The sequence below is a fragment of the Lotus japonicus genome, chromosome 3 (assembly GCF_012489685.1).
Source record: "Lotus japonicus ecotype B-129 chromosome 3, LjGifu_v1.2".
NCBI classification, from domain to species: Eukaryota; Viridiplantae; Streptophyta; class Magnoliopsida; order Fabales; family Fabaceae; genus Lotus; species Lotus japonicus.
In genome coordinates, this window is record NC_080043.1 from 9,733,098 (window position 1) to 9,757,893 (window position 24,796).

General features: G+C 43.2%; 4 protein-coding genes across 9 annotated transcripts; 2 read left to right on the forward strand and 2 right to left on the reverse strand.

The window, feature by feature from the left end:
- LOC130743568 (uncharacterized) lies at positions 1-1,958 on the forward strand. The gene is made up of 3 exons (XM_057595814.1): positions 1-599; positions 746-1,301; positions 1,353-1,958. The coding sequence occupies exons 1-3, from the start codon at positions 1-3 to the stop codon at positions 1,956-1,958; spliced, it is 1,761 nt and encodes a 586-aa protein (XP_057451797.1).
- A 10,106-nt stretch (positions 1,959-12,064) lies between these two features.
- On the forward strand, positions 12,065-12,762 carry LOC130709534 (defensin-like protein 19). The gene is made up of 2 exons (XM_057558921.1): positions 12,065-12,195; positions 12,297-12,762. The coding sequence occupies exons 1-2, from the start codon at positions 12,117-12,119 to the stop codon at positions 12,458-12,460; spliced, it is 243 nt and encodes an 80-aa protein (XP_057414904.1). The 5' UTR covers positions 12,065-12,116; the 3' UTR covers positions 12,461-12,762.
- A 1,017-nt stretch (positions 12,763-13,779) lies between these two features.
- LOC130745365 (uncharacterized) lies at positions 13,780-18,021 on the reverse strand. Its single transcript, XM_057597558.1, has 3 exons — positions 17,698-18,021; positions 15,400-15,504; positions 13,780-14,298 (listed from the first exon to the last, which is right to left on the reverse strand). Exons 1-3 carry the CDS (start codon positions 17,933-17,935, stop codon positions 14,018-14,020), a joined length of 624 nt encoding a protein of 207 aa, XP_057453541.1. The 5' UTR covers positions 17,936-18,021; the 3' UTR covers positions 13,780-14,017.
- Positions 18,022-18,676: 655 nt separating this feature from the next.
- On the reverse strand, positions 18,677-23,972 carry LOC130745364 (ethylene-responsive transcription factor-like protein At4g13040). Of its 6 annotated transcripts, XM_057597554.1 has the most exons (8): positions 23,658-23,970; positions 23,457-23,523; positions 22,384-22,520; positions 22,087-22,223; positions 20,769-20,853; positions 19,458-19,638; positions 19,201-19,322; positions 18,677-19,111 (listed from the first exon to the last, which is right to left on the reverse strand). In XM_057597554.1, the coding sequence occupies exons 3-8, from the start codon at positions 22,424-22,426 to the stop codon at positions 18,963-18,965; spliced, it is 717 nt and encodes a 238-aa protein (XP_057453537.1). In that variant the 5' UTR covers positions 22,427-22,520; positions 23,457-23,523; positions 23,658-23,970; the 3' UTR covers positions 18,677-18,962. The 6 variants fall into 6 exon arrangements, with proteins under 6 accessions (XP_057453537.1, XP_057453534.1, XP_057453539.1 ...); XM_057597551.1 differs by lacking the exon at positions 23,457-23,523; XM_057597556.1 differs by lacking the exons at positions 23,457-23,523; positions 23,658-23,970 and adding an exon at positions 23,418-23,436.
- Positions 23,973-24,796: the final 824 nt, after the last annotated feature.

The following is a 24,796-nucleotide window of genomic DNA, read 5'->3' on the forward strand; positions in this document are numbered from 1 at the left end:
ATGAAACTCTACGAAGGTGACTCCGACCCGACGGAGCACATAAACTTTTTCGTGGGAGCCATGCAGTATGCCGGAGCCACTGACCCGATCTACTGCCGCTGCTTTCCGATGAGCTTGGGGAAAGGCCCAATGAACTGGGTCCAAAACCTCCCCAACAACTCCATTCACAACTGGGAAGGGGTCATGTCAAGCTTCTTAGCCCAGTATTCCTCGGTGAGAAACATTCCGAAGTCTGAAGAAACGTTGGCCCTAATCAAGCAGGGCGAGAAGGAATCCCTGAAGGCTTTCCTTAACCGCTTCAACAAAGAAGCGGGAGACATTCCGGACCTCCTCCCCCAAGTCCGCCTGATCTTGGTACGACAGGCGCTCAGACCAGGCCCTTTCTTAACTTCTTTGGATGGAAAGAAAGCCAGGACACTGGAGGAATTTCAAACCCGGTCAGAGAAATATATTAACATGGAGGAAGCGGCGACATTGAGGTCCACCAATCAAAACCCAGGCCATAAGCCCTCTGAGAAGACCGGAGACCCCGGCGAGACTAAGCGCGATCGCGAGCCTCGGCGGAAGAGCCAGGATGAGAAAAAGCAGAAATGGAAGAAGTTCGATAGTTACACCCCCCTTAACTCTTCCCTCTCACGCATCTTGCGGGAGAGAGCCTCCACCGACCTCAGGGACAACCCCCCCCCCCACTTCTCACGCGGGTGGATAAGCTGGATTCCAAAAGGTTTTGCGAATTTCATGACAGCCCCGGTCATAACACGGACGAGTGCCTGAACCTGAAAGACAGGGTAGAAGAACTAATCAGAGTCAGGAGATTGTCAAAGTACGTCGCCCTCTCCTCGGGCGACCTCCCTCGTCCACGTTCACCACCTCCCAGAAGGTCACCCACCCCGCCCAGGGCCCGTGCCCAGACCCCTCCCAGGAACCGAGCCCGCACACCCACTCGAGCAAGGAGCCCCCGTCATCGCCGAAGTCCCGACCGACGCAGGAGCCCCGACCGTCGTAGAAGTCCGGATCGACGTCGCTCTCCAGATCGGCGGGACCACGATGACGTACGAAGGCGCCACGAGACCAATCTGGTCAGCGTCGGATCGATTGCTGGAGAAAGTACTCATCACCTTCATGGAAGCCTCGTGGTGGGCACCCGGGTCATCATGTCAGCAGGTGGGCGGCCTCGTCCTAGCTCCCTCCGGCCACCGCAGCAGAAAGTACCCATCACCTTCACGGAAGCCGACTACGGCACAGACACCGGCGAGGAGGACGACCCGATTGTCGTGGAGGCCCTCATCGCAAACGGTAAGGTACGGCGGGTACTCATCGATACAGGTAGTTCTGCTGACATAATGTTTTAGGATGCTTATAAAACCTTAGGCTTATCGGTAAAAGACCTGATCCCCTATGACCACGATTTGATCGGGTTCACTGGGGACAGAGTTCTACCATTAGGATATTTTGATGCATACCTCTCCCTAGGAGACCCTCATGTTTGCAGGACTGTCAAGGCCCGATTCTTGGTGGTGAAATGCCCAACAGCCTACAACGCCATAATCAGCAGTCCAAGCCTCAATGTCTACCGGGCCATCGTCTCCACCCACCACCTGATGTTGAAGTACCCATGGGCCGGAAGGGCGGTTTTTGTACGCGGAAACCTAACCATGGCCAGGGGGTGCTACAACTCCAGCTGCAGATTGGCGCGAGCGGATCGCAAGAGGAAAGAGCCCGACCACGGGAAAAGAGTCGAAAGCTTCCACCTCCGAGCAGGAGCATGCTTGACCGACATCGACCCGCGAGTGGACCAATCCAGAGAGGATCAGCGTCTTAAGCCGGATGGGGAAGCACAACCTGTTCAGGTCGGCCGTGGCCCCGAGCAAACCACCAAGCTGGCCCGAGATCTCCCTCAGGATCTCTCAAACCGACTGGAGGCCCTCCTGAACAGTTACGGGCACTTATTTGCCTGATCGTCCGCGGATATGCCGGGCATCGACCCAACATTCTGCAGTCACAAGCTATCAGTGGACCGAAAATTCAAGCCCGTTGCCCAGAAGAAGATACAGATGAGCGCGGAGAAGCAAGAAGCGACCAGGGAACAGACGACGGAACTTCTGAAGGTCGGGATCATTCGCGAAGTCAAGTACACTACTTGGCTTTCGAACGTGGTCCTGGTGAAAAAATCCAATGGGAAGTGGAGGATGTGCGTTGATTACACGGATCTGAACAAGGCCTGCCCTAAGGATCCCTTCCCCTTCCCCAGCATCGATGCCCTGGTGGACAACTCCTCGGGGTACGAATACTTGTCCCTCATGGACGCGTATTCTGGGTACAACCAGATTCCGATGAACAGAGACGATGAAGAAAAGACCGATTTTATCACCGATCGGGGGACGTACTGCTACACTATGCTCCCATTCGGCCTGAAAAATGCGGTGGCCACCTACCAACGAATGATGACCAGAATCTTCGGGGCGCTTATTGGGAAGTCAGTCGAAGTCTACATTGATGACATCATCGTGAAAACACCAAAGGGAGGCGACCATGCAGCCGATCTGGCAGTTGTGTTCGAACAGTTGAGGAAACACAATATGTGCCTCAACCCCGAAAAATGTACCTTCGGAGTCAAGAGCGGGAAATTCTTGGGATATATGCTCACAAGCCGTGGGATTGAACTAAACCCCGAGAAGTGCCAGGCTATTGTAGAAATGAAAAGCCCTAGGACGGTCAAGGAAGTCCAGCAATTGGCGGGACGGATGGCAGCCATCGGAAGATTTCTCCTCAAGGCCGCCCTAAGAGCCCTACCACTCTATGCCCTACTAAAGAAAGGAGCGAACTTTACCTGGTCGGAAGAAGCTGAACAGGCTTTCTTCCGACTGAAAGAGATTCTCACCTCACCACCGATCCTGTCAAGTCCAAAACAAGGGGAGCCCCTGTGCTTATACTTAGTTGTTCGAGACAAGGCTATGAGCTCCGTACTGGTAAGAGAGGAGGCGGGAGTCCAACATCCGGTTTACTTCGTCAGTCGCTCGCTCAAGGGAGCTGAACTCAAATATCAGATGCTCGAGAAAGTTGCACTCGCCCTCCTAACCACTGCCAGGCGGCTCAGAAGGTACTTCCAATCTCATAGCATCATTGTCCGCACAGATCAACCGGTCAAACAAGTCGTCCATAAGCCAGATCTAGCCGGTCGAATGGTGGGTTGGTCGATCGAGTTATCCAAGCATGACATTCGCTACGAACCCAGACGTGCGATCAAAGCGCAAGTCCTAGCAGACTTCCTGGTGGAACTCACGAGCGATGAAGACCCACCAGCAGAAATCTCCTGGGTCGTCCATGTGGATGGCTCAAGCAACAAGGAGGGGGGCGGCGCAAGGATCGTCCTCCAAAGCAACTCAGGGATGGTCGTAGAACAGTCGCTGCGCTTTAATTTCCCAGCCACTAACAACCAAGCTGAATATGAAGCTTGCATAGCCGGTCTGGTGACGGCACGAGACCTGGGGGCGCAGGACATACTTGTCTGCTGCGACTCATTACTAGTGGTCTCCCAGGCTAACGGCGAAGCATAGGCTAAGGACCCAATTCTGGAACAATACCTCTCCCATCTGAAACAGCTGGCTGCAACCTTCCGTAAGGTAGAATTCCGCCACGTCCCAAGAGCTCAAAACGACCGCGCGGATACCCTAGCAAAGCTGGCTAGCACCGGGAAACCCGGCCTGAACAGGACAGTCATCCAGGGCACACTTGCCCTCCCCTACGTCGCAGACCCCGACCGTCCCGCTGGAGTCAACACTTTGAGCATAGGCGCGGACGACGATTGGAGGACCCCTATTGTTAAGAACCTCACAACGGGCTGGCTACCACCCGATAAGTTGGAGGCAAAGAAGCTGGCTAGAAGTGCTTCCTGGTACACCATCGTAAACGGGGACCTCTTTAAGAGAGGATTTTCCACTCCGCTCCTCAAGTGCTTGTCAAAGGAACGAGCAGAATATGTGCTCGCGGAGATCCATGAGGGCAGCTGTGGCCATCACCCCGGCGGGCGTTCTCTGGCAAGAAAGGTCCTCCGGGCCGGCTATTACTGGCCCACCCTGGAGAAAGACGCAGTCGACCACGTCAAACACTGTGACCCGTGCTAGAAGCATGCCGACCATCGCTTAGCTCCACCCGAACAACTCTCGACTATGGTCTCCCCTTGGCCTTTCCACCAATGGGGAATGGACCTCTTGGGACCCTTTGAAACCGCCCCGGGACAGCTAAAGCACCTGGTGGTCGCGGTAGACTACTTGACCAAGTGGATTGAGGCAGAACCCCTTGCAACTATCACTTCGGCCCGCATACAGCGTTTCTTTTATAAGAACATCATCAGCCGGTTCGAGGTACCTGGAGTCCTGATTACCGACAATGACACACAATTTACCTCCAAAGGATTCAGGGACTCGTGGACGGACTTCACATCAAGCACCACTTCACCTCTGTGGAACACCCCCAGACGAACGGACAAGCTGAAGCGGCGAACCGAGTAATCCTTCGAGGACTCAAGAAAAGACTGGACGACGCCAGGGGCAATTGGGCAGAGCAGCTCAATCATGTCATATGGGCATACCGCACAACCCCGCACTCCACGACTGGGGAGAGCCCGTTTCGCCTAACTTTCGGCACCGAGGCGGTTATCCCAGCGGAGATTGGAGAGCCGAGCGCTCGTACCATGGGCTACGACCCGGAGCAGAACGGCCAGCTCATCAATGAAGACCTAGACCTTCTCACCGAAAGGAGAGTCGTCGCTAACTGTAGGGAACTGATTGCGAAGCAGCATGCGGCCATCCGCTACAACAAGAAGGTCGTCCACCGCACGTTCCTACCTGGGGACTTAGTCCTCCGCAACGCCAGCATCGGAGCTCGAGGGACCGAGCGAGGCAAATTGGCCGCCAACTGGGAAGGCCCATACAAAGTAACTGAAGCAACCGGCACCAGCGCCTACAAGTTGGAAAAGCTCTCTGGGGAAGAGATCCCCCGCACTTGGAACGCCACCAACTTGAACCTCTACTACAGCTAGCTTCGCCAAATGAATGTTTGAAACCCGGTTTTTGTTTTTTCTTTTATATTCTTAAGTCTAGAATCAAGGAACTGCTTCCAGTCCTCCTCTTGTAACCGAAGGGCACACTTGCATTATTTAATGAATCAAGAAGGAGCGTTTTGTTAAAGTTATTTTCGCATGGGTGCCGATCGAAGAAACTCAAAAGACCCACCGAGCAACGAATTAAAAAGACCCACCGGGCATAACATTAAAAGACCCACCGGGCACAAAAGTAAAAGACCCACCGGGCACGAAATTAAAAGACTCACCGGGCATAACATTAAAAGACCCACCGGGCACAAAAGTAAAAGACCCACCGGGCACGAAATTAAAAGACCCACCGGGAACCAAATAAAAAGACCCACCGAGCACAACAAATCGAAAGACCCATCGGGCAAAAAAAGACCCACGGGCCTGGAATCTAAAGGCCCTCGGGGCACAATAACTACAAGTCTACGCGAAACACAAAAATTAAAAAGTCCTACCGGGACCATCACAATACCCAACCGGCAAATCAAATAACATTGGTTGGAGATAAAACAAACCGAACAATCTATTCATTAATATTAGGAGTTCTCATTACAAACGGTTACAATAGCCCAGCGCGGCTCAAAACACTTAAGCAAAAAATAAAAATACTAAAAACAAAATGAAATTACAATCCCCTCAGGGTGCTTGCTCCTCCGGGAAGGTCGGGGTAAATTTCCCTTGGGAATCCACAGTCCCGATCCGTCCCCCAGAGACCACCTTTCGATATCCGACCGGAGCCGTCTCCAAACCCGGGTTGACAACCGCAAGCTGGCTCACCGCATTGTTAAAAGAGGCCTTGTTGATCTTGGACACGGTGGCCGCCAGTTTCTTCTTGTCAGCCTCCAGAGAGGATACCCTGTTCTCAAGCTCCTTCTTCACGGCCGAACTCCGTTCCCGCTCCTTCGACCAAGCGGCCTCGGCCTCCTTCAAGCGAGCCGCACCGGTCTCAACATTCCCCTCCGCAGCCTTCAGCCGCCCCTCCAAATCTTGACGAACCGCATCGCCGTCCTGGACCTTCTTCTTCAGCTGCTCATTCTCGAGCTTCATGTTGTCCAGCACTTTGCTTAGATCTTCGATCGCGGAGCACCCCTCTTCCAACTCCTTGCTCATGGAGGATATCAGCTGGTCGTCCTTCTCGGTTTTCTCCCTAAGCTCCTCCAGTTTAGGAATGGTCGACAACTAGAGATACCTGACAGCGGAAGCAGTCTTGAGCGAGGCCCGGAGAACATAATTAAGGAGCCCAGCAGGCTACCGATCACCCAAGTATTTTTGGTCGTTCTCCGTCAGCACCAGATCGTCGATCTGCTCCAGGTGCTCCCGACAGTTGCCGGCCCTAGGACCCCAAATCGAAAGCCTTGTGTGGGGGGGGGGGCTACCACTGTGACGGGCTCTGCCCGCTCCGGCTCGAAGCCCTGCCCTTCGCCATCGGCATGGTCCTGATGGCCCTCCACTCTGCGCTTCTTTGAGGCCGGGCCCCGAGTATCCTTTTCCTTGGAAACCGACCGCCCTTCCCCCTGGACGGGATCGGACCTGTGATCGGCCTCCAGAGAAACCTTCTTCGCCGACCCAGAGGTCCCCCCAACTTCAGCCCCTCCCCCATCCTCCAGGGTCGGGCTGGGGCTGATTTTCAGCACCCCCTCTTCCCCCTGGGCAGCATCAGTCTCTTGGTCCACCTCCTCATCCGTGGACTGTCCGTCTTCAACTCGCATCGCGTCCAACAAGGTTCTGTCTATGTCCGCCATGCCACCTGCCCAGAGATGAAAACAACATTAGCACTCGAAATAGGAAAAAGAAACGGGGAAAGGTATCACGAGTAAATAACTTACGCAGTAACTTAGCGTTCCTTCGAACGCTGTAGGAACACAGGTCATAACATCGAAGGGGACGAACCGGGACCTTCTTATCCCCCTCCATGACATAACGGACGACGCCCATCAACAACCGCTTGAATTCCAAGTCGGTCTCCGATAGGGCACCCTCGTCCGAAAAGCTGAATGAAGTCACCTTTTCTCTATAATGGGCCGCGTTCCAGGCCAGTGGGAACCGCGGCCGCATTCCGCCAGTCGGCCCCGGCTCGAACCACCAGAAAGGAGGCGGCGAGGTCGGTGCCACCCGGTAGAATTGGTCCTTGAAATCTTTATATGAATCGGCAAAGGCTTTGAAGATCGGGAACACCGTCCTCAGAGTCACCATGCCGTGACCGCCGTGACCTTGGGTATGGGCGACCGCGAAGAGATTGAAAAAGAGGGGCAGGGACGGCACCTGCCCAAAAAGCGCGCAAGCGGTCTCATAACCGCGCACGAAACCCCAGCCCCGCGGGTGGAGTTGGGAGGGCGCCACCATCATATGCCGCAGCACCGAGACCTGAAAGTCGGTTAGCGGCATCCGTACCTTCACCTTCTTCATAGTATAAATGTGCATGTAGATGCCGAATGGGGGGGTCTGCGGGAGCCTCTCCTTCTGGCCAGGCGCGAAAACGTCATGCCCTGGGCCGATCTGCTTCTCGGACAGATAATACAGTCGTCGGAAGTGCCCCTCGTCCTCATTAGCGTAGCAGGACTCGATCTTCAGTATTTCCCGGCACCAATCGTCCAAATGCGCCCGGTCACCCTCCAAATGAGGCCAATTTTTCCGATCGACTTTTTTCCGTTTCGGGGCGTCTTTGCTCATCTTCGGCTTGGAGCCGCCCCCGACCGCTTTGCCCTTTTTCTTTTCGGCTCCGGTCATACTTAAACCTGCACAAGGGAAAACGTCGTTTCAATATCTCAAGTTATTGACCACGACTCAAAGGGGAAAACCACTAGGATCCGCCTTTGTCCCCGGCAGGGAGAGCAAACCCTGCGCCGGAGGACCGGCCCACGGACCGCCCCTCCGCCGCACGGGGGGGAGAGACAGCTCTCTCCCATCCGAAAAGACGCACCCTAAGAACCCCCAGAGGACGAGACTAGGAGAAGAAGAAGAAAATAAAAGGCAGAAGGAGTCGAGAAGAACTTACCAAGTAACGAGAAGAGGACGATCACCGGGAAATCAAGGACGACCGCCTGGAAAGCTACGCCTTACGACGTCGGAATACAGAGCTTCAAAGGAAGAAAAGATGAGAGCTTGAGGTGTAGAAGGATGAAAAAAACGCAAATGAAGCCCCTTCTGCCCCTTTTTATAAGGGAAGTTAAGAATGGGAAGCGACGCTTCACCAAACCCTACGTCTGTAATGATGACGCTAGGGGAGGCGGGAAAGCTATCGACCAATTAGCTTCCGCCACGTCAGCAAGGGGAACGAAACGACGTAACGCGTGCCGCTTCTTGTCAGACGCATTAATGGCACTGCCAAAACGTCGCTTCATGTTATTGTTGCGTAACGTTTGGGATTCGGGACCGCCTCGCCGTCCCAAGACCACGGAGGGGTGCCGATCGGTTACCCCTCACTCGGCACCAATGTGTCGGGTCGTCCAGACCTCCGATCGTTCCCCCTACGACCGTCCGTACAAATTCTGAAGCTCACGCCTCACTCATGCAGCGAGGCAGAGCTGGGGGGCAACTGTTCCGGTAAGGGCTGGCAGGAACCGACCTTAAGGACGTAGGGAAGTTCACGTGAACCTGACCTGAAGCTCCTAGCCCACTACTTCAGTGGACTAGAGCTGGGGGGCTACTGTTCTGGGACGGGCGGATTTGGACGGTCATGGTCATCCGAGTGGACCCAAGTGGGACGACCAGGGGAGGGTGTCCGGGCCCCGACCACGAGCAGGACGGCACTCTCCCCTGGCCCTGGGACATGGACTCCACCACCTAGGGGTTGACCTAGACCAACCACCCTACGGAACTAGGGTGGTTGGATGGTGGGTCCCTAGGTAATCTAGGCCATTGGATCACTGCAAACCGCAGAGGGAGCAGGAGGATCCAACAACCCTTAACCCACCAGTACGGGCCATGCATGACGTTGCATGGCTCCAACCTTAATACTCCAACGTGTATATAAGGGGGGCAACTCACTCATTCTAAGGTACGTTATTCTCTTCACTTTGCTACCCCCTTACTCGATTCTCCTACTTACTTTGGCATTGGAGTCCCTTGCAGGAGCCCCTCCCGGGTCTGTTCTGCCCTTCCAGCGCACCGGTTCCGCCCCTTCTCTTGGCTGCCCCAGCTCCCGTGATCCTCTCGATCAGAACCTTTAGTGACTCACTGAACCAGAGAACCACTATAGGTTTGTTTCTCTGTTGCAACCGGTTTTGGCAAGAGTATCCGGCAAGCTGTTTTCTTTCGAAGATGGATACCTAAGTAGTTCACCTCCCCCATTAGGAAATCTATGTGGTTCCTATCATTAAGAAGCTCCCATGGACGATTGATTTGGAGTTCGCCCATCCCCCCGCATAAGTATAGACCAAAGTCTTCATAATGGATTTAGCTTCAGCTTTGATTTTGAAAGTCCATCCATAACCCGTGTTTATAGAGAAGTAACCAATAATGTGATTCGTGAAATCCCTAACTCCATCGACATTGAATCTTAGAATGTCGCGGGAAGGTGTAAACCAGACTACTCCTCGATGCTATGTTTCCTGTTTCTTAACTTTTTCTATAAGGGAAATCTTTCCATATCACTATTAAGGTTAGAGCCTTTATAGATTTGAAGCTTATCGTTGTTGGTTCAAGCATGTAGGGCAACCTTATGAGTTTTCTTACTTCTAAGGGTAGGTTCCGACGTCTATAGTTGTTATGTGTTCTACATGCGCAGAGATTACAGGGAATTTGTCAGGCATAGGGGGCCTTGATATCTCTTTCTCGAGTCCTTGTTTGTACTTATATTCATGGATGTAAGGTTATCTATTATAGGGTAATTACTATGCATTTGTTAGAGCATGTTTTGGGAAAAGAAAAGACGTTTCAAACAAATATATATACCTGCATCTTTTTTTTCAAAGTTAATCATGTTCAATTTCCGCGCTTAGTCACTAAGTAACCTCTAAAAATCAGACGTTACAAGGAGCAACTCGAGGCAGTTGGGGAGGGAGATGGCAGTGGAAGAGAATAGAGAAATGTAGGGTTTGTGATAAAGATAGTTTTGGCAGAGACAAGCTTATAAGGAAATTAAAGTTTGGCTGAGAAAAATATAAGACTCAGCGTCGGCTGATTCGACTATATATTTCTCGACCATGTCGTGGCTTGCCATACACAGGATTTGCTTTGGCTTCAACCACCACTACATGCGCCGCTGGACATAGCGTTACAAAACAGCTGCTAACTGCCGCCAAATTAGATGCAAAATTTGTCTATTATTTTAGGGGCAGTGTTAACGGACGCTAACTTGTTTAAAGTCAACACTACTTACCGGCGGCTCGACCATCGCAAATTTTAAATAAGTTTTTTTTCTTCATTTTTCGTTAGTTTAGCCGGTACAAATGTGTCAAATTTAATGTTAGTGTCCTGACCGACACAAAATTTGGATGCTAAATCAAACACTTTCTTGTAGTGAATATTATTTAACACTCAATTTATATCTTCATGACGGAAAATCACATTCCATGGGAGCTTTTAGAGATGTGTTAGAGAAATAGAATATGAGGAACTAGTAACTCTTTGTTTAGACTCCAGGCAAGACCTCTTGGAGAAAGTGGAAGAGCAAGTTCAGATGTAGACAATAATTACACATAAAATAAAATTATGGTAACTCTACAAATATTTAGTGCATATTATTCATAATATGCTTCTTCTGAATTAAAATTAATTTGTAGAGAAGTCTTCCAACATGTGAATTAATTTTTTCTTAATAACCAGAAAAGAATTAAGTTTTTCTTAGCGTACAAAGCCATAAAATTGTAGATCTACGTTTTAATGGGCTGAGGAAAGTCAGTAAACTCAGAATTCTAATTTCAAATATTCCGGCAAGGAATGGTTCCAAGAACCCGTTGAAGAGGGTGGAAGAGCAAATTCACTCGTAGACAGATTGTATTTAAAATAGTTTTCAGATAAAATGTCAATTCTTTAAGTGTTTCAATTGGGTTTTATCAAAAATTAAAGTAAACGGGATACTTGTCAGCTACATATCGCCGTGTGCGTTTGGGTATGTTCTAAAGGCTAGGTATTTTGTTTATAAGGATAGGGTTTTTTACATGTGGGCTGGCTTTCTAATGTCCGCAACGTCCCACCTACGGTTAGCTCAGATTTATGTTGATGAAATTCTCCTCACCCGAGCAGACGCTAGTTAGTCGTGGTGAACCGCTCCAGAACAGTATAGTGGGAAGATATATTGTATGTAAATTTTGAAATCAATGGATTAATATGATAGTAAAAATGAAATAATTCTACCATATAATGTAACTCACATGATTTGGAAAAGTTATCAAAATTATCTAGAGGGGTGGAAATAGGAAAAAAAATCTCATAATAGTCTCAAATCCATTCGCAGGGATCATAAATCTTGATACCTAAATGGTGTTGTCAAGGTTTGTGTTCCTTGCAAATGCATTTGAAGTTATATATTCTGAGAGTCTTTTAGCTATTTGAATCCCTCTAGGTCATTGTTAAGTTTTTCAATTTATGAGTTTTACATTATATTTGCGATTGTTTCATTTCTCTACATGTATTTCCTTATATTAGCATCAGACGCGACCGATGCTAGCTACGCCTTAAAGTTTAGAGTTCGTATATACCTTCAACGCTAGCCGTAAAAGAGAAGCATAGGCCCTAGCCCAAATAGATCGCGTCAGCTTGACCGACGATAAAACATTATGTCAACCCAGCTGACTCAACTCAGTTAATTTTCTATATTTAAATTTTTTAAATTCAAAATAAAAAGTTATCACTCAAGAGTCAACACTACTTTTATATTATTGAAGAAGTGGGATGAATAGTTTCTGGAGGACTGAGTAAAATTCAAACATTTCAGCTGTACATGCTGCCGACTCCGATCTTGTTACATAATAATAATAGTATTGTAACATTCTTGAAGCTTCCATCACTCATTCACTTGCTATATAAACACATACATGGTAGCCATGCTTTTAACACGGAAAATCATTCTCACTTAGCAAGCATGGCTTCTTCCTCTGCTCCCAAACTCTACACCATCTTTCTGTGCATTTGTCTTGTGCTGCTCCTTTGCTCCACAATGGGTACAACTAACTATTTTTAGGAATAAAATATATCATTTACTAGTTTGCTTTCAATTCCAACCCTTAATTATTAATTTGTATTTTTCATTATTGTTGTGCAGAGGTGGAAGCAAAAATTTGCCAAAGGCGTAGCAAAACATGGTCAGGGCCTTGTTTTAATACGGGAGGGTGCAAAAATCAGTGCATGAGAGTGGAGCATGGAACATTCGGCGCTTGTCACCGCCAGGGCTTTGGTTTTGCTTGCTTTTGCTACTTCAAGTGCTGAGCCAAGTGAAACTTTTATGAAGCAGTAAATTCCACCTTAAATATTTCAAATATGATTAAATAACAGGTGGAAATTTTATGTTTTAATGTCTTTTTTTTTTGACAGAAATATGTTTTAATGTCTTTGTTTGTTAAGGGATCTCGGCAGTGATAATGTGACAGAGATCAAAATATATGTTACCTTATGTTTGTGCTTCTATTTTTTTGGTTGCATTATGTATTTCATTTCCAGTAATGAATGTTATTGGAGGAAGTCTGAGCTGCTTAGTAAAAGTAAATTATGGGAAGATTTAATTTTCGTCATGCATGCCTCGTCAAAATATAAACTTGTTTGTTGTGAAAGGTTGGTAGCTAATCTTCAGATTTCTTGTTGTGAATCTCAGTTGGTTATCAACCCTTATAGAGATTCCCTGGCGTTCTTGGGATCATGCTGACATGCATAACGCAAATAATCCGCTTGCGATAGTATTCGACTATGTATACCCGGCCCGAGAATGAGCCTCTGGTGATTTTCCCAGCATGGGACTGACACGCTATTCGATAGTTTGAAGTGTTTTATCGTCATTTTACAATTTTTATTATACAAAAAAAAGTATTTCATAAAGTTCTTGTGAATTTTTTTCCTTGTTAGGTCCACTCTTCATATTAAGTTATTAACTATATAGTACCGGTTTATTCCTCTTTGTTCAAAATACATAGAGGACTAGATTACAAATTATAGTAAAATTTTATTTTAAAAATAGTTATTTCAAGGTAAAATGGAACCCTCAAATTTTTCAACGAATACCGGACAAATCTTCAAAATATTATTATTTGTGTCAAGAATGTGGACAACAATATCACTTGGCATTTCAGAAAGTTCTTACGATATTTTTTTGTTAGGTCCACTGATCCACTCTCCTCATATAAACAAACTAGTCTGTTCATTCCTCCGCGCTTGCATGCTTAAGTCTAATTAAGAAAAAGTGACCGTTGAAAATTCGGCTGAATTTTCTATATGTCTGAAGCTCAAACACAACTAAAGGGTAAATAACACTGAAGCTCATGATTCAGGATACAAGAAGGCCCTTGAATAACAACGAGCACCAACATATCGACCAACCGTAACCTAGCTCAAACACAATTAAAGGAAATGAAAATCACTTTTTATACCCATGCAATTGATCATGAATTTGGCCCAAGAACTATAGCTAAAATGACCTCAAACAACACAAAAAAGAATGTCGATTTAGCCTTTATGTAGTTTCTTTATTTAACGTAAGCAGACTACATTACAAGTACAAAACAATGCCATATGAAGCAACTACAAAATTCAAAATGGAACATCACAATTATTTTGACTACTTCTAGATTTTTTCTTTTGTAAATACTGGACAATGTTTCAGTAAGGAAGGGCAGAATCATTATCCAATGAAGTCTGGAATTTCAACTCTTGCAAAATATTTGTTGAAGCTATTGCCCATAAGCTTCAGAAGTGCATTATTACAAACTAATTCAGTGAAAAAAATGGGTTACAGGAAGTTTAGGGGATGGGAGCTCCAACAAAAATGCATTGCAATCAAGATTCTTCTTCCTTCAGGCTACGAATCCTTGCCCTCTGGGCAAGGAACTGCTCTTCCTGCGCTCGTTTTTCAGCAAGGGCTTCCTCATCAAGTACTCGAATCGGGAACCATTCTGGCAATCTTAACAAATTTCCACTCTTCTTTGAATTCTCTATATGTTGATATATTGTTTTATTCTGATCTCTGATAACATCTTTCAATTTCAGAATAGCAAAATCTGCTGAAGTCCCCACAACTGCAAAGATCACGGAGTATCGGAGGGCTCCAAGATGACCTCCTAAAAAGCCATAAAATAAAAACAACTTTTTAATGCTTGCAACATTTTTAGTCTATCAATCACCAAAAGTAAGCATTTTTATTTTATTTTAATGCACTTCACCAACAAGCAATTCAGTTTTCAAAATTTAGATATAATCTGCAGAAATTCACCATAGACATCACTGTGAGATTAACTCTTGGAATTATACCTACTAGGGGTCTCAACAGTTATCTTCCCCAGGGTTTGAACTTTGGTGCTCCTAAATAATTTATCCAAGAACACCTGAAGTTAGTCAAGTTCCACTTCTGATGTTAAGTTAAAGTTTCATTTTACTTGGTTAGCTAGTAAGGTACCCGTGCAATTGCACAGGTCACAGACTCACAGTAACTCTAGCAATAATACATCAAAATATATTACTCATTTTTTTATAAACAATTTTTTGATCCATCAGAAAATAGACAATTAGTCTGTAATCTTGATTTTTTAAGAACTTTATGCTAAGCTAGATGTTGAAAACTAGCTGGTAATCTAGGAGGTCAGCAAAATTGTATTTGAAATAATAGGGTACTTTACAAATAGGGGCTAATTGTTTCACACCTGACTGCTCTCGATACCTTATTGAAGAGTATTCTTTGCTTCATGTAACGGAAGTGTTACAATACAGCCAATTTCTTTCTTTCTTTTCATTTTCTTGATAAAAGAATCAATCACTTTATATTATCATGAGCAGCCTATGACAACCCTAGTGAAACTTGTTTTCAACAAGGTACTAATGCGAAACTTATGACAATGTTTGAATCATTAGAAAAAAAAAGTTAAGAAAAAAAATCAAACAACAAAAAACACAGCAACAGTAATGGACAAAAAAAAAGATGATATAGCACTCATCACCCAAGGTTATTTCAGTCTAAATTGTTGGACATGAGCTATTACATGGTCCTGAAAATTCGATAAATGATGTACAATTAAGTTTCGGCAAATATATCATACTAATACAAAGAAAAGTAAGATAACATTTAAAGATCATGTCAAGAACAAACACGTAAATCATCAAGATGGCTTGTGACTGACAAAAATCACAAGTATGCTGCATGAGAGAGGAGAAAAAGCGAACTATACCGTACAGACGCCCTAGAAGAGCACCAGATCCAAATCCCGCTATTGCAGAACTCCATAGATCCTCAGGTCCTGTTTTTCTAGTTGCAATCGCAAATTCACGTGCCCCTAAAAAGTTAGACAACTAATCCAGTTCAATCCAAAATAATTATATGATTTCTACATTTGTGCCTGCTCCGTCATTACTTTCATAAAAGACATTCACACAATGTGACTTAATACAAATTAAAGTTGTGTTTTTATCATTGTATGTATATTTATATCCCTTTTAGACGAATTGAATTTGAACCCTTGGAATTGACAGATGAAGTCCAAATATAAAATCAAATATCACAAAGCCTCAATTCAAAAGAAGGGAGGGTAGTTGATAAGTATTGACTCTTAATTAGGAAGGTCTATGTTAGAAGGAAGAGGAGAGTAGCAGGGGATAATAACCCTGTATCTGATCCTGAAGACCCTCTAACTTACTCCAGTGTTGGTTAGCATTCTGTTGGGGTTTTGTAACTGGCAACTACCAAACTCTAAAGGTGGTTAGCAGGGTAGTTAGTCAGAGTAGTTAGTAGTTAGTTCCTCAATGTGACCACCTAGAAGCAACCTTCGATGGCCTACTTGAGGAATTAAGTTCTCTCATGATAATTGTTTACAATCGCTCACCTACGTGCACCATCTCTGAGGTTGAAGTGATGATTATCGCACGTGAAGCTAGGCTGGAAAGCACAAGGAAGAAGCAACTCAGTGAGACAGCTTTGGTGGAGCTCGCACATGTGTCAAATGCGAACTTCTAGTCAACAGGTTCCTTCTCATAATACACATCGCACATGTCACCATACTCTGCTGGCCGTGGTGAATCCCGAAGTCACAGCGGCGGCATTCACTTTACCGATGGTTGTAGCAGCGGTTGCAACCATGGAAGAGGTGGAAGGAAAGTCAAGTGCCAAATTTGCTCCCAATGGGGACACCACAATGAGCCATCTTTGGGAGCTTGGGCACCTTATTATCCCTGGTTTATGCGTCCACCACAATGGGGTTATCCTCAGCAATTTGTCCCCCCACCGGCTGGGTCTAGTCCACGAGGCTCATCATACCCAAGCTCACTCAGCTAAGTCACATTTGGACCGCTTCACAGAGTTCCTCTCAGCTTCCTACAAGTCAGCAATATCAGAAACTGACTCAAGCATTTTTTGCTGGTCCTTCATCCACTAATGACCAGACAATGTGGTACCCAGACTCGGAAGCCACCCACCGTGTTACTCATGATCCATCTGCCTTAACTGAACGTACTTCAGCCTCTGGTTCAGAATCAGATCCTAATCTCATGAGCAATGGACAAGGTTCGTCCATCCAAATCCAATCTATTAGTTCAACGACCATTATATTACCCTTTAATCCACACACTTCACTCACTGTTAAAGATTTGTTACTACTTCCTTCAATCACTGGAGCTTCATCTGTTGCACACTGATTGGTCATTACATTCTCTCTGCCTTCTCTAAAACTTTTTCATGAGTTAGAGGAATTGATTTTCAATCCCTTAATATATTTTAAATGAATAATATCTATTAAAAATTCGAATAATATCATAAATAGCAAACCCTATTAGTGGCTAACTCTTCTCAATCATTACCAGAACGTCTAAAGAACATTTTCCCAGATAGTCAGAAAGGCATGTTGCTTCTGATTCATCAAAATCCATAAGCTTTACAGCTAAAACCAGAAAATTGGATTAGAAAACTACATCGGTGACTCCTCAAGTATCTAAACTTCAATGTTTCACTTTCAACTAACACCAAGTCCCCAACTAATCAAGAACATAGTTTTATGGGCAAAATCGTGTAGGAGTGCATTGGTATGTAAGAGTTCTTTTAAAAGGGTACTTTGTATATAGAGGCAGCATCCTATAGGACAACATAACTTCTTTCACTACTAGATAGGAGGCATAGGGTTAAACAAACTAATGTCAGGCAAGTTCAAGTTAGTATCATAAAAAATCGGCCATTTCTCCCTCTTTACAGCCACGAAACATCTTCGGATCGTCTCAATCTTCTTAAAAACATGGCAGTGTGTTATAAGAGACAAGGGCAGAAACTAGTTCTGCACAGGTAATGGCATTTCCCCATAATGAAAGTTTTGTTTTTCTCCTATAACATGATAATGTGACATAAAAACGAGAATGATCCAAAAATTCAGACAAAACAGTACCAACAATAATCTATTGCAAACAACACCATCATCAGCTACAGTTATGACAAACAGCTCTAAAAGCAATGGATCATACATATGAAAATGAAATCCAACACATACCGCAGTAGCAACCGGTAACAATGGAGAAATTAGCAGCGTAGCTGGCACAAACGTTGGCAAGTCCAAGAGTTTTTCGATGCTTTGAGATTAAGCCAGTTCCAGCACCAGCAAGCCCTGCAAGGAGGGTTGGAATGAAGATTCGAGTTGTCCAGGAATTTGATGAAGATGAGGGTGAAGGAGGCAAAGCGTTGATTTCTACTCCATCAGGATCAGGGGTTCCTTGATTCTCAGAACCCATTTCTTCAATTGCTTCTTATGCTGTTGCACACTCACACTGAGACTTGGTGAAGAGAAGGTAGAGGCAGTGTGGGGTTTTGTCCCCCAATTAGGCTAAATTCTCATTTTTTTTATTTTTTTTTGCAAAATTGTCATTTGATCGAGACACTGATATAAAAATTCGATGGTTAATATTATATTTACTATATCATGTATTATTTCGCAGTATTTTAATTTAAGGATTTTTTACTAATTAAATTTTGAATAATTATAGGTTGTTATTTTATATATATTGTATGATAAAAATTAAATAATTGGTTAAAAATGCATTTCAAAATTAAAAACTTGAGAGAATTTTCATATAATAGGATCATAATCCGGTGCTATTATTATGTTTTATGAGAATCAAATAGAGTAGTTGAAATGAGCTGAATTTTGGCTTGCACATATTAGATGATCCTCCTAAGGATTGTAAGGATGAGAGTTTCATTCAAGAGGTTTGTCTTAGATTAGGACTTCTTTTCTTGACCATGAGCCGGTCTTTTGACAAAAAAAAATTGAGTTTTGAGAAAAAAATAACAAAGGTGAAGTCATATACACCATCTCGAACAATAGGTCCATAAATTCAATAAGAATGAACATTAATATCCTAAAACATTGAAGTATTATTATTATTATTATTTGAGAGCAAAACATATATTAATATATAGAATGTTGAGAAACAACCCCTCTTAAAAAAAGTACAAGGAGAGTGAACACAATGTCATGGGAAAATATGGTAATATAATTAACTGCCTGAAAAAATATCCATTTAAAAATAATACTACAATATGTTCCACTAACTTCAGATACATAGAAAACCAAATGTAAAATAAAGAAATGTATCTTTGATTCTTTATTAGCTTCGTAGTTTGATGAACTGGTCCATATGCTATTTATTGGTTTAGGCTATAGTATTTTGCGTATCTTAAGGATAATAAAAATGAAAATTGATCTGATAACTAAAATTGTTTGAACCGGATGTTCCATCCTCATATTTCCTTCTTCAATCATGTATTTCCAGAGATTGCAGTTTCTTGCTCTGCATATCCGCTACCAGAGAAATCATTCGCTACTTGCTTACTTTTAGAATCACCTATGTGCAATGAAGGTTCTTCAATCCTATTACGCGGTCCTGGACTATGCCTTCCCTTGTGTTCTAGAATATTTTGAAGGGAAAAACTGTGAAAATTCAAGAAAATCAAGTCTTGGAAAAGATGTGAAATAGTTGGAGAAAAAAAAAGTTACTTTTACTGGTAATTGCCTGTCGAGTCATTGCCAAGAATTCCTCCCATTTGAACTTACGCAGTTCCCGTTTTTCTTCTTCAGGCAGCTCAAAATTGGGCTCTCTCCCACACATGAAAGCAGCCCTGAAATATGTACATATTGGGATTCAGAAAGTCGTCGAAGAAGAAGTAGGTAAGTTGGCAGCTTATGAAACACAGTCTGTACAAAATGCATATTCTCCATTGTCAATATTAACATGCTCTAACGCAAAGTACTACCTGTCATATAAGTGAGCAGCTTCTTCCTGCGAAGCAACAGTCCCTAGATGGATCTGTTTCTTGTCCACTTTTATTGCTGCCTGCCACTTCATATTTTTGAAATAGACCCCTCTCATTAAGCACGGTTCTTGATTGTGTATAGGTTTTCTTGAATGCCGCTTTCTGCGTTTAATAGGAGGCTCTGGAAAATGCAGATTAAAATTGGTAAAAGCTAAATATAACCATACAAAGCTAACAGAAAATCCAATGCTTCTCCACAACAAAATAGGGATAAGTAGACTCTAAAAGCATGTCTGCTGCATCCAAGTACGCATATGATTTAATTAATTTCAACATTCGACTCCAAGATGGCAATTAATCCATGACACACTGTCTGATGCCTATCCATGAAATTTGAGGGCATTCATTTAGCACAACTTGCAATGACAAAAAAAAAGAGAAATGGAGAACAAAATCAAAGGTCACATGCAACTATGCAAGTAGTCACAAATGCAAAATGACAGGATATCCACACTAAGGGTTTTGTGATAAATGATATTCCAAAACAATGGATTTCAGTTAAGTTTATATCATCATTGCAGTTAATATCTAAAAGGTCATATACGTGATAGTTAGATGATGAATTAACAAATTATAGTAAATTTCCAATTAAATAAGCTCTTTCAGATATTTAAATCCGAATCTATGGAAAAGAATTTACACATTATCCATAAACAAAGTCATATTAGGTACACTCCAAGTTAAGAAATTTAATTTAGATTAGAAAATGGGAAGACTATATCAAATCAGGGAAAGGGACATACATATAGGTACATCAGTAAAAAAATGTCCGAAAATTTTCTTCTTGCATCTGCGTATTTTTTGAAAGACTGATTCTTCTTTATTCTAAATGCAATAGAAGCAATTTCTCTTTTTATGAAATTAAAATACACTGCCCACTACGTCACTTTGATCTATAAACTATCTCCAACAATTGAATCAAGTATACTGGCTTCAACATGTCTATTTTTTCTGAAGTAATTTTATTAAAACAGTAGGATTATCTAAGTTTAACTCCACATCAAATTCCATTCTTTTGCATGATTTAAATTCATACGAGTTTCCCATCATGTCTACTAATTTTGGTGCATTCAACACAAGTAGTGAATACATTAAATTAAAGGATGGAATTGGAAAGTAAATAAGAGATGGAAAGAAAATAACAATACAAACACTTGGTAAAGGAAATAACATGACGTCAGCTTGGTCATTATAAACTAAAATCAAAGATTCCCAGCCATAAAAGAAAGATCTGTTTCTTAAACAACAAACCTATGCTCTGTTGACTAGGCTGCTCTTTGGACGAGCTGGAACCAGATGCATTTGATGATCCTGATTCATCTTTCACAATGGTATTCTGGGAAACACAAATAGAAGAGTTTTAGCACGGAATCCTGGCTATCTAAGATGTGAATCGTAGATAAATAACTTTCACATTTTATCAACTTGACAAAAATCTGTCCTGATTTATGGATACATTTGTTCAATTAATGCAAAGTGATCTACCAGTTGATACTTGATGCAAATAAATTTAGAATGTTTTAGTGAACAATAGCATCTTATGAGTTTTACTAATTATATCAAAGCAAATATAGATCACAAGGACAAATATCCAAGGAACCATAAGAATGCAAGAACTCTATCTTTATAGAACAGCAGGTCAGGAAAAACCTATCATTCCTTCCTTTGGTCAATACTTTTGCTCTCACAAGCAACACTGATTCTTCCAGAAATATCTCTTTCCAAGCATGCAATGTAACATACATGCTTGAAGCCAAAGGGTTTAACTAGGCTGAAAGCTCAGATAGCCAGAAGTTCAGTATCTTGTTTAATCTGTAAACCTCTTTCATGTTAAAACTGTGAAAGCTACATTTTATGCCTTTTCATTCACTAAGAATGCAGATAGGACAAATAACCACTGTGAACTAATTCTTTATTCTTTAATGAGGTATAGTTATAAGGCTCAGACAATGGACTGATGAAAAAAGGTTTCAAGTTTATTTGAACAGTAGGAGAAGACAAAAAACTATTTGCATAATGTTCAATTTCACAACATACTTTTGGCCAATAGATTTTTCACTGTTATTGTTTACAGGGAGAATATCAAATCTCACTATCGAAAGGGAGTAACAGTTAAGTAACATAAAATGCAAATTGTTATGTATGAATCTAGGGGCTTGTCATGCTAATGAATGTACACTTTCAGAGTTTGGGATGAAAAGAATTATATAAACATGAGCAAAAAAGGATAAAATGAAGTGGTAGACCTTACAGCATAGGAATTTAAGAGACTGTATATCAATATAGAGTAGTGAAAGCATTTAAACATTCTCAATGATGGAGAACACAGTAAAGAGCAGCCATAAATTAAAATATAAAAGAAAGAGAAGTGTATAATTTATTTAGTTAAATTATGTCTGAATGATACTGATAGTCTGATACCTCAGTCATTCAAATATAGAACCAAATACAAGAATACCTAAATAGGCATCAAGAAGACCAATAACCTCAGACATCATCTTTAAATAAAGTAAATCAAGCATCAAAACAGAAGTTCACAATATTTTGCTAGTAGTAGTTGTATTCATACACTGTCTAGGACGCTTGCAATATCCGAAAGTACAGCTTGTTCACTCTGTCTCTTAGGTTTACCATGCTGACTTGAATTTTCATCACCAGCTAGATTCTCACAGTATAGAGGAAGCGGAGTGACAAACGAATTGTCTCCTGGAAAGGCCCAATCAAATTAGTAAACAATGTCAATTAAATGTAGGATTCAACTCTAATAGCAGACACAAGACCAACAGAGGCATATATTACCTTGTTTCATAAAAACTGCTAAAGCAATGATTAAAAGATGAAAAATACTATGTTATCCACCATTTACCTGAGCATAGACCCAAAAGCCTGCGCCTCCTCAAGCTTACCATTGCTAGTTCGGGTCCAGTCTACTCACCAAGTTATCAGAGCACAGTGGTTAACTTCCTATGGTACCAACTTTCCTCAAAAGAGAAAGCAGAGTACCTAGCACAAATTAAGAAAGGTTCAAAATTTAGTATGAACTTGAATAAAGGAATAACAGTATTGTTTAATTATCATGTATTTACTATCAGTCAACTAGTATAATGGTTAAAGGAATCTTAGAAAGATATGCAATAAAGTATCAGCTAGTGCCAAAAATAAGCAGACACCATCAAAAGACTAACATCAAAGAATGTAGGTGTTCACAAATGGAAATTTCCAAAGACCAAGTTTGAATCCAGATGATTCAACCCTAGTCCTCAGAGTACAAATAAGCAAGACCCCCTCTCGTTCACTCTCCCCTTCTTATACATGGAAAACCTCTCTCCCCCAGTCAGTCTTCTGTTGCCCTCGTCCAGCCCCTCTCTAGTCCAGCCCTTCTCTAATTAATTTCCTGGATCCTCCCTTGATCAATTCTCTAACTCCCCTTTCATGCCTATGGTCGTTCTGCCTGTACACGATAGCCCTCAGCCGATACCATTGGGCTTCACTAATTGGATGCTAGACTTGGGCCTCTGATCCATCTTCAGGTATCTCAATAGAAGGTTTCTGCTAACAGTTTATCTGCTTTGACCTATAGATAGAAACACACACACACATCCATACAATGTAATCAAAGTGATTATCCCTTCATTCATGGCTTAGACCACCTTGGCCAAACCAATACATAAATCAACAAATACATGTACAGACAAACCTTGATCACCATACAATTTCAACCAAAGTTATCCAGAGAGAGTAAGCCTTTATCAACAACCACCCAAATCAGAAATCCAATTTATCATAGCATAAAGTACCATTCACCAACCAAACCAACTCACAATAAACTAAGAAAAATGATTAAAAAAACAGTGATATTTTTAATAAAAAGGAAGTTCATACACCTATAACTTCACATACCAATAACTTCAGAGGAAAAAAAATCACCCACAGAAGTACCTTGATGATGTCAACTCCAAAATGTCTATATTTCAGCTAGTCAACCCCATCAACCTACCACCTTTTTCTTGGAAGGGGGTAACAGAGAAGAAGACAAACCAAAGCACACACATTCACACAACCGACAAAACCAAAATTCAAGAGAAACCCACAAAAAAGTCAAAACATGTTTTAGCCTCAAATTCTGGCGAAATGTTGTACCTGAACAAAAACCCACATGATATTATAAGCCATTGTTGTTGCTCACTCTTAGAGAAAGCAGTGTGTTGCTAGAGAAGGTGGTGATGGTGGTGGTGGTGTGACATATATATATTAGCTGAATTTGTTAGCTAATTATGCATCTACCACCACCCTTGTGGTTTTTCTTGTGTTGTATGGTAGGGTGGTGGCGTGAGTGATCGTGTGAAGAGAGAGGAGAGAGAGTGAACGTGGTGTTCCTCTGTGCTTGTGTTTGTGTGTGTTTGTGTTTGTGTCCTGTGATGGTAGTTCGGTTTGGTTCAAATGTTTCAATGGCCATGAATGTGATGGCCCTATTTAAAAGGCCAGCAGGTGGTACCAATAGGATGGGTTAGGTGATTGATAGAGGGTCATGAGAGATTTACCATATTGCCCTTCTCAGATATTGTTTTTAAAGGAATTAACTACATGCAACAAAAGAGTGGAGAAGGGAGAAACAAGATATAGAGACTTGTTAGTGTTGATTGAATGAATCCGGCTAAATTACTCTAGGAGTTTTATTGAGGGGACAACAACAGCCTCCAAGAAGGTTGGGGTCTTTGATGGTGGTCGAGCAGAACTCCACCGTGAGCAACGCTTAGGGGGAACCTGAGAAGGGATACCAACGCCTAAGTATGACAGGTGGGGTTGGTGGGAATGAAGAGAGTAAAGTAAGTCAGAGAAAGGATTAGGGGACGTCGAGGTTGCATTGAGTTCTTAGTACAAGCTTACTTAAGAGTCGAATGGGTAGTCCTAAGGGTGTTTACGCAATGTGATGATGGTTTCGAGCTCCTCGTTTGCTTCCTGGGCGTAGGGGTAGTGACCCTTGACAGAATGAAGGTCGTGTGACATAAACATCGTTGGATCAACGTCGTGTTGTGACAACGATCATTAACAATTTCGCCGAACCAAAAAGCCAATAGCATCAACTGACCCAAATGTCTCATTACCATGTGAGTATCGTAAGGGTGGACTAGATGACTCAGAAAAGGAACAACTCTTCCTAGCTAAAGGCTAATCAGTCACATAATGACCTAAGAAATAACAAACAAGCAAGGCAGCCTAGAGCCTACCTTGCACTCAGAAGACCATTGACATGGACGTATAGACTTGTAGAGACAACG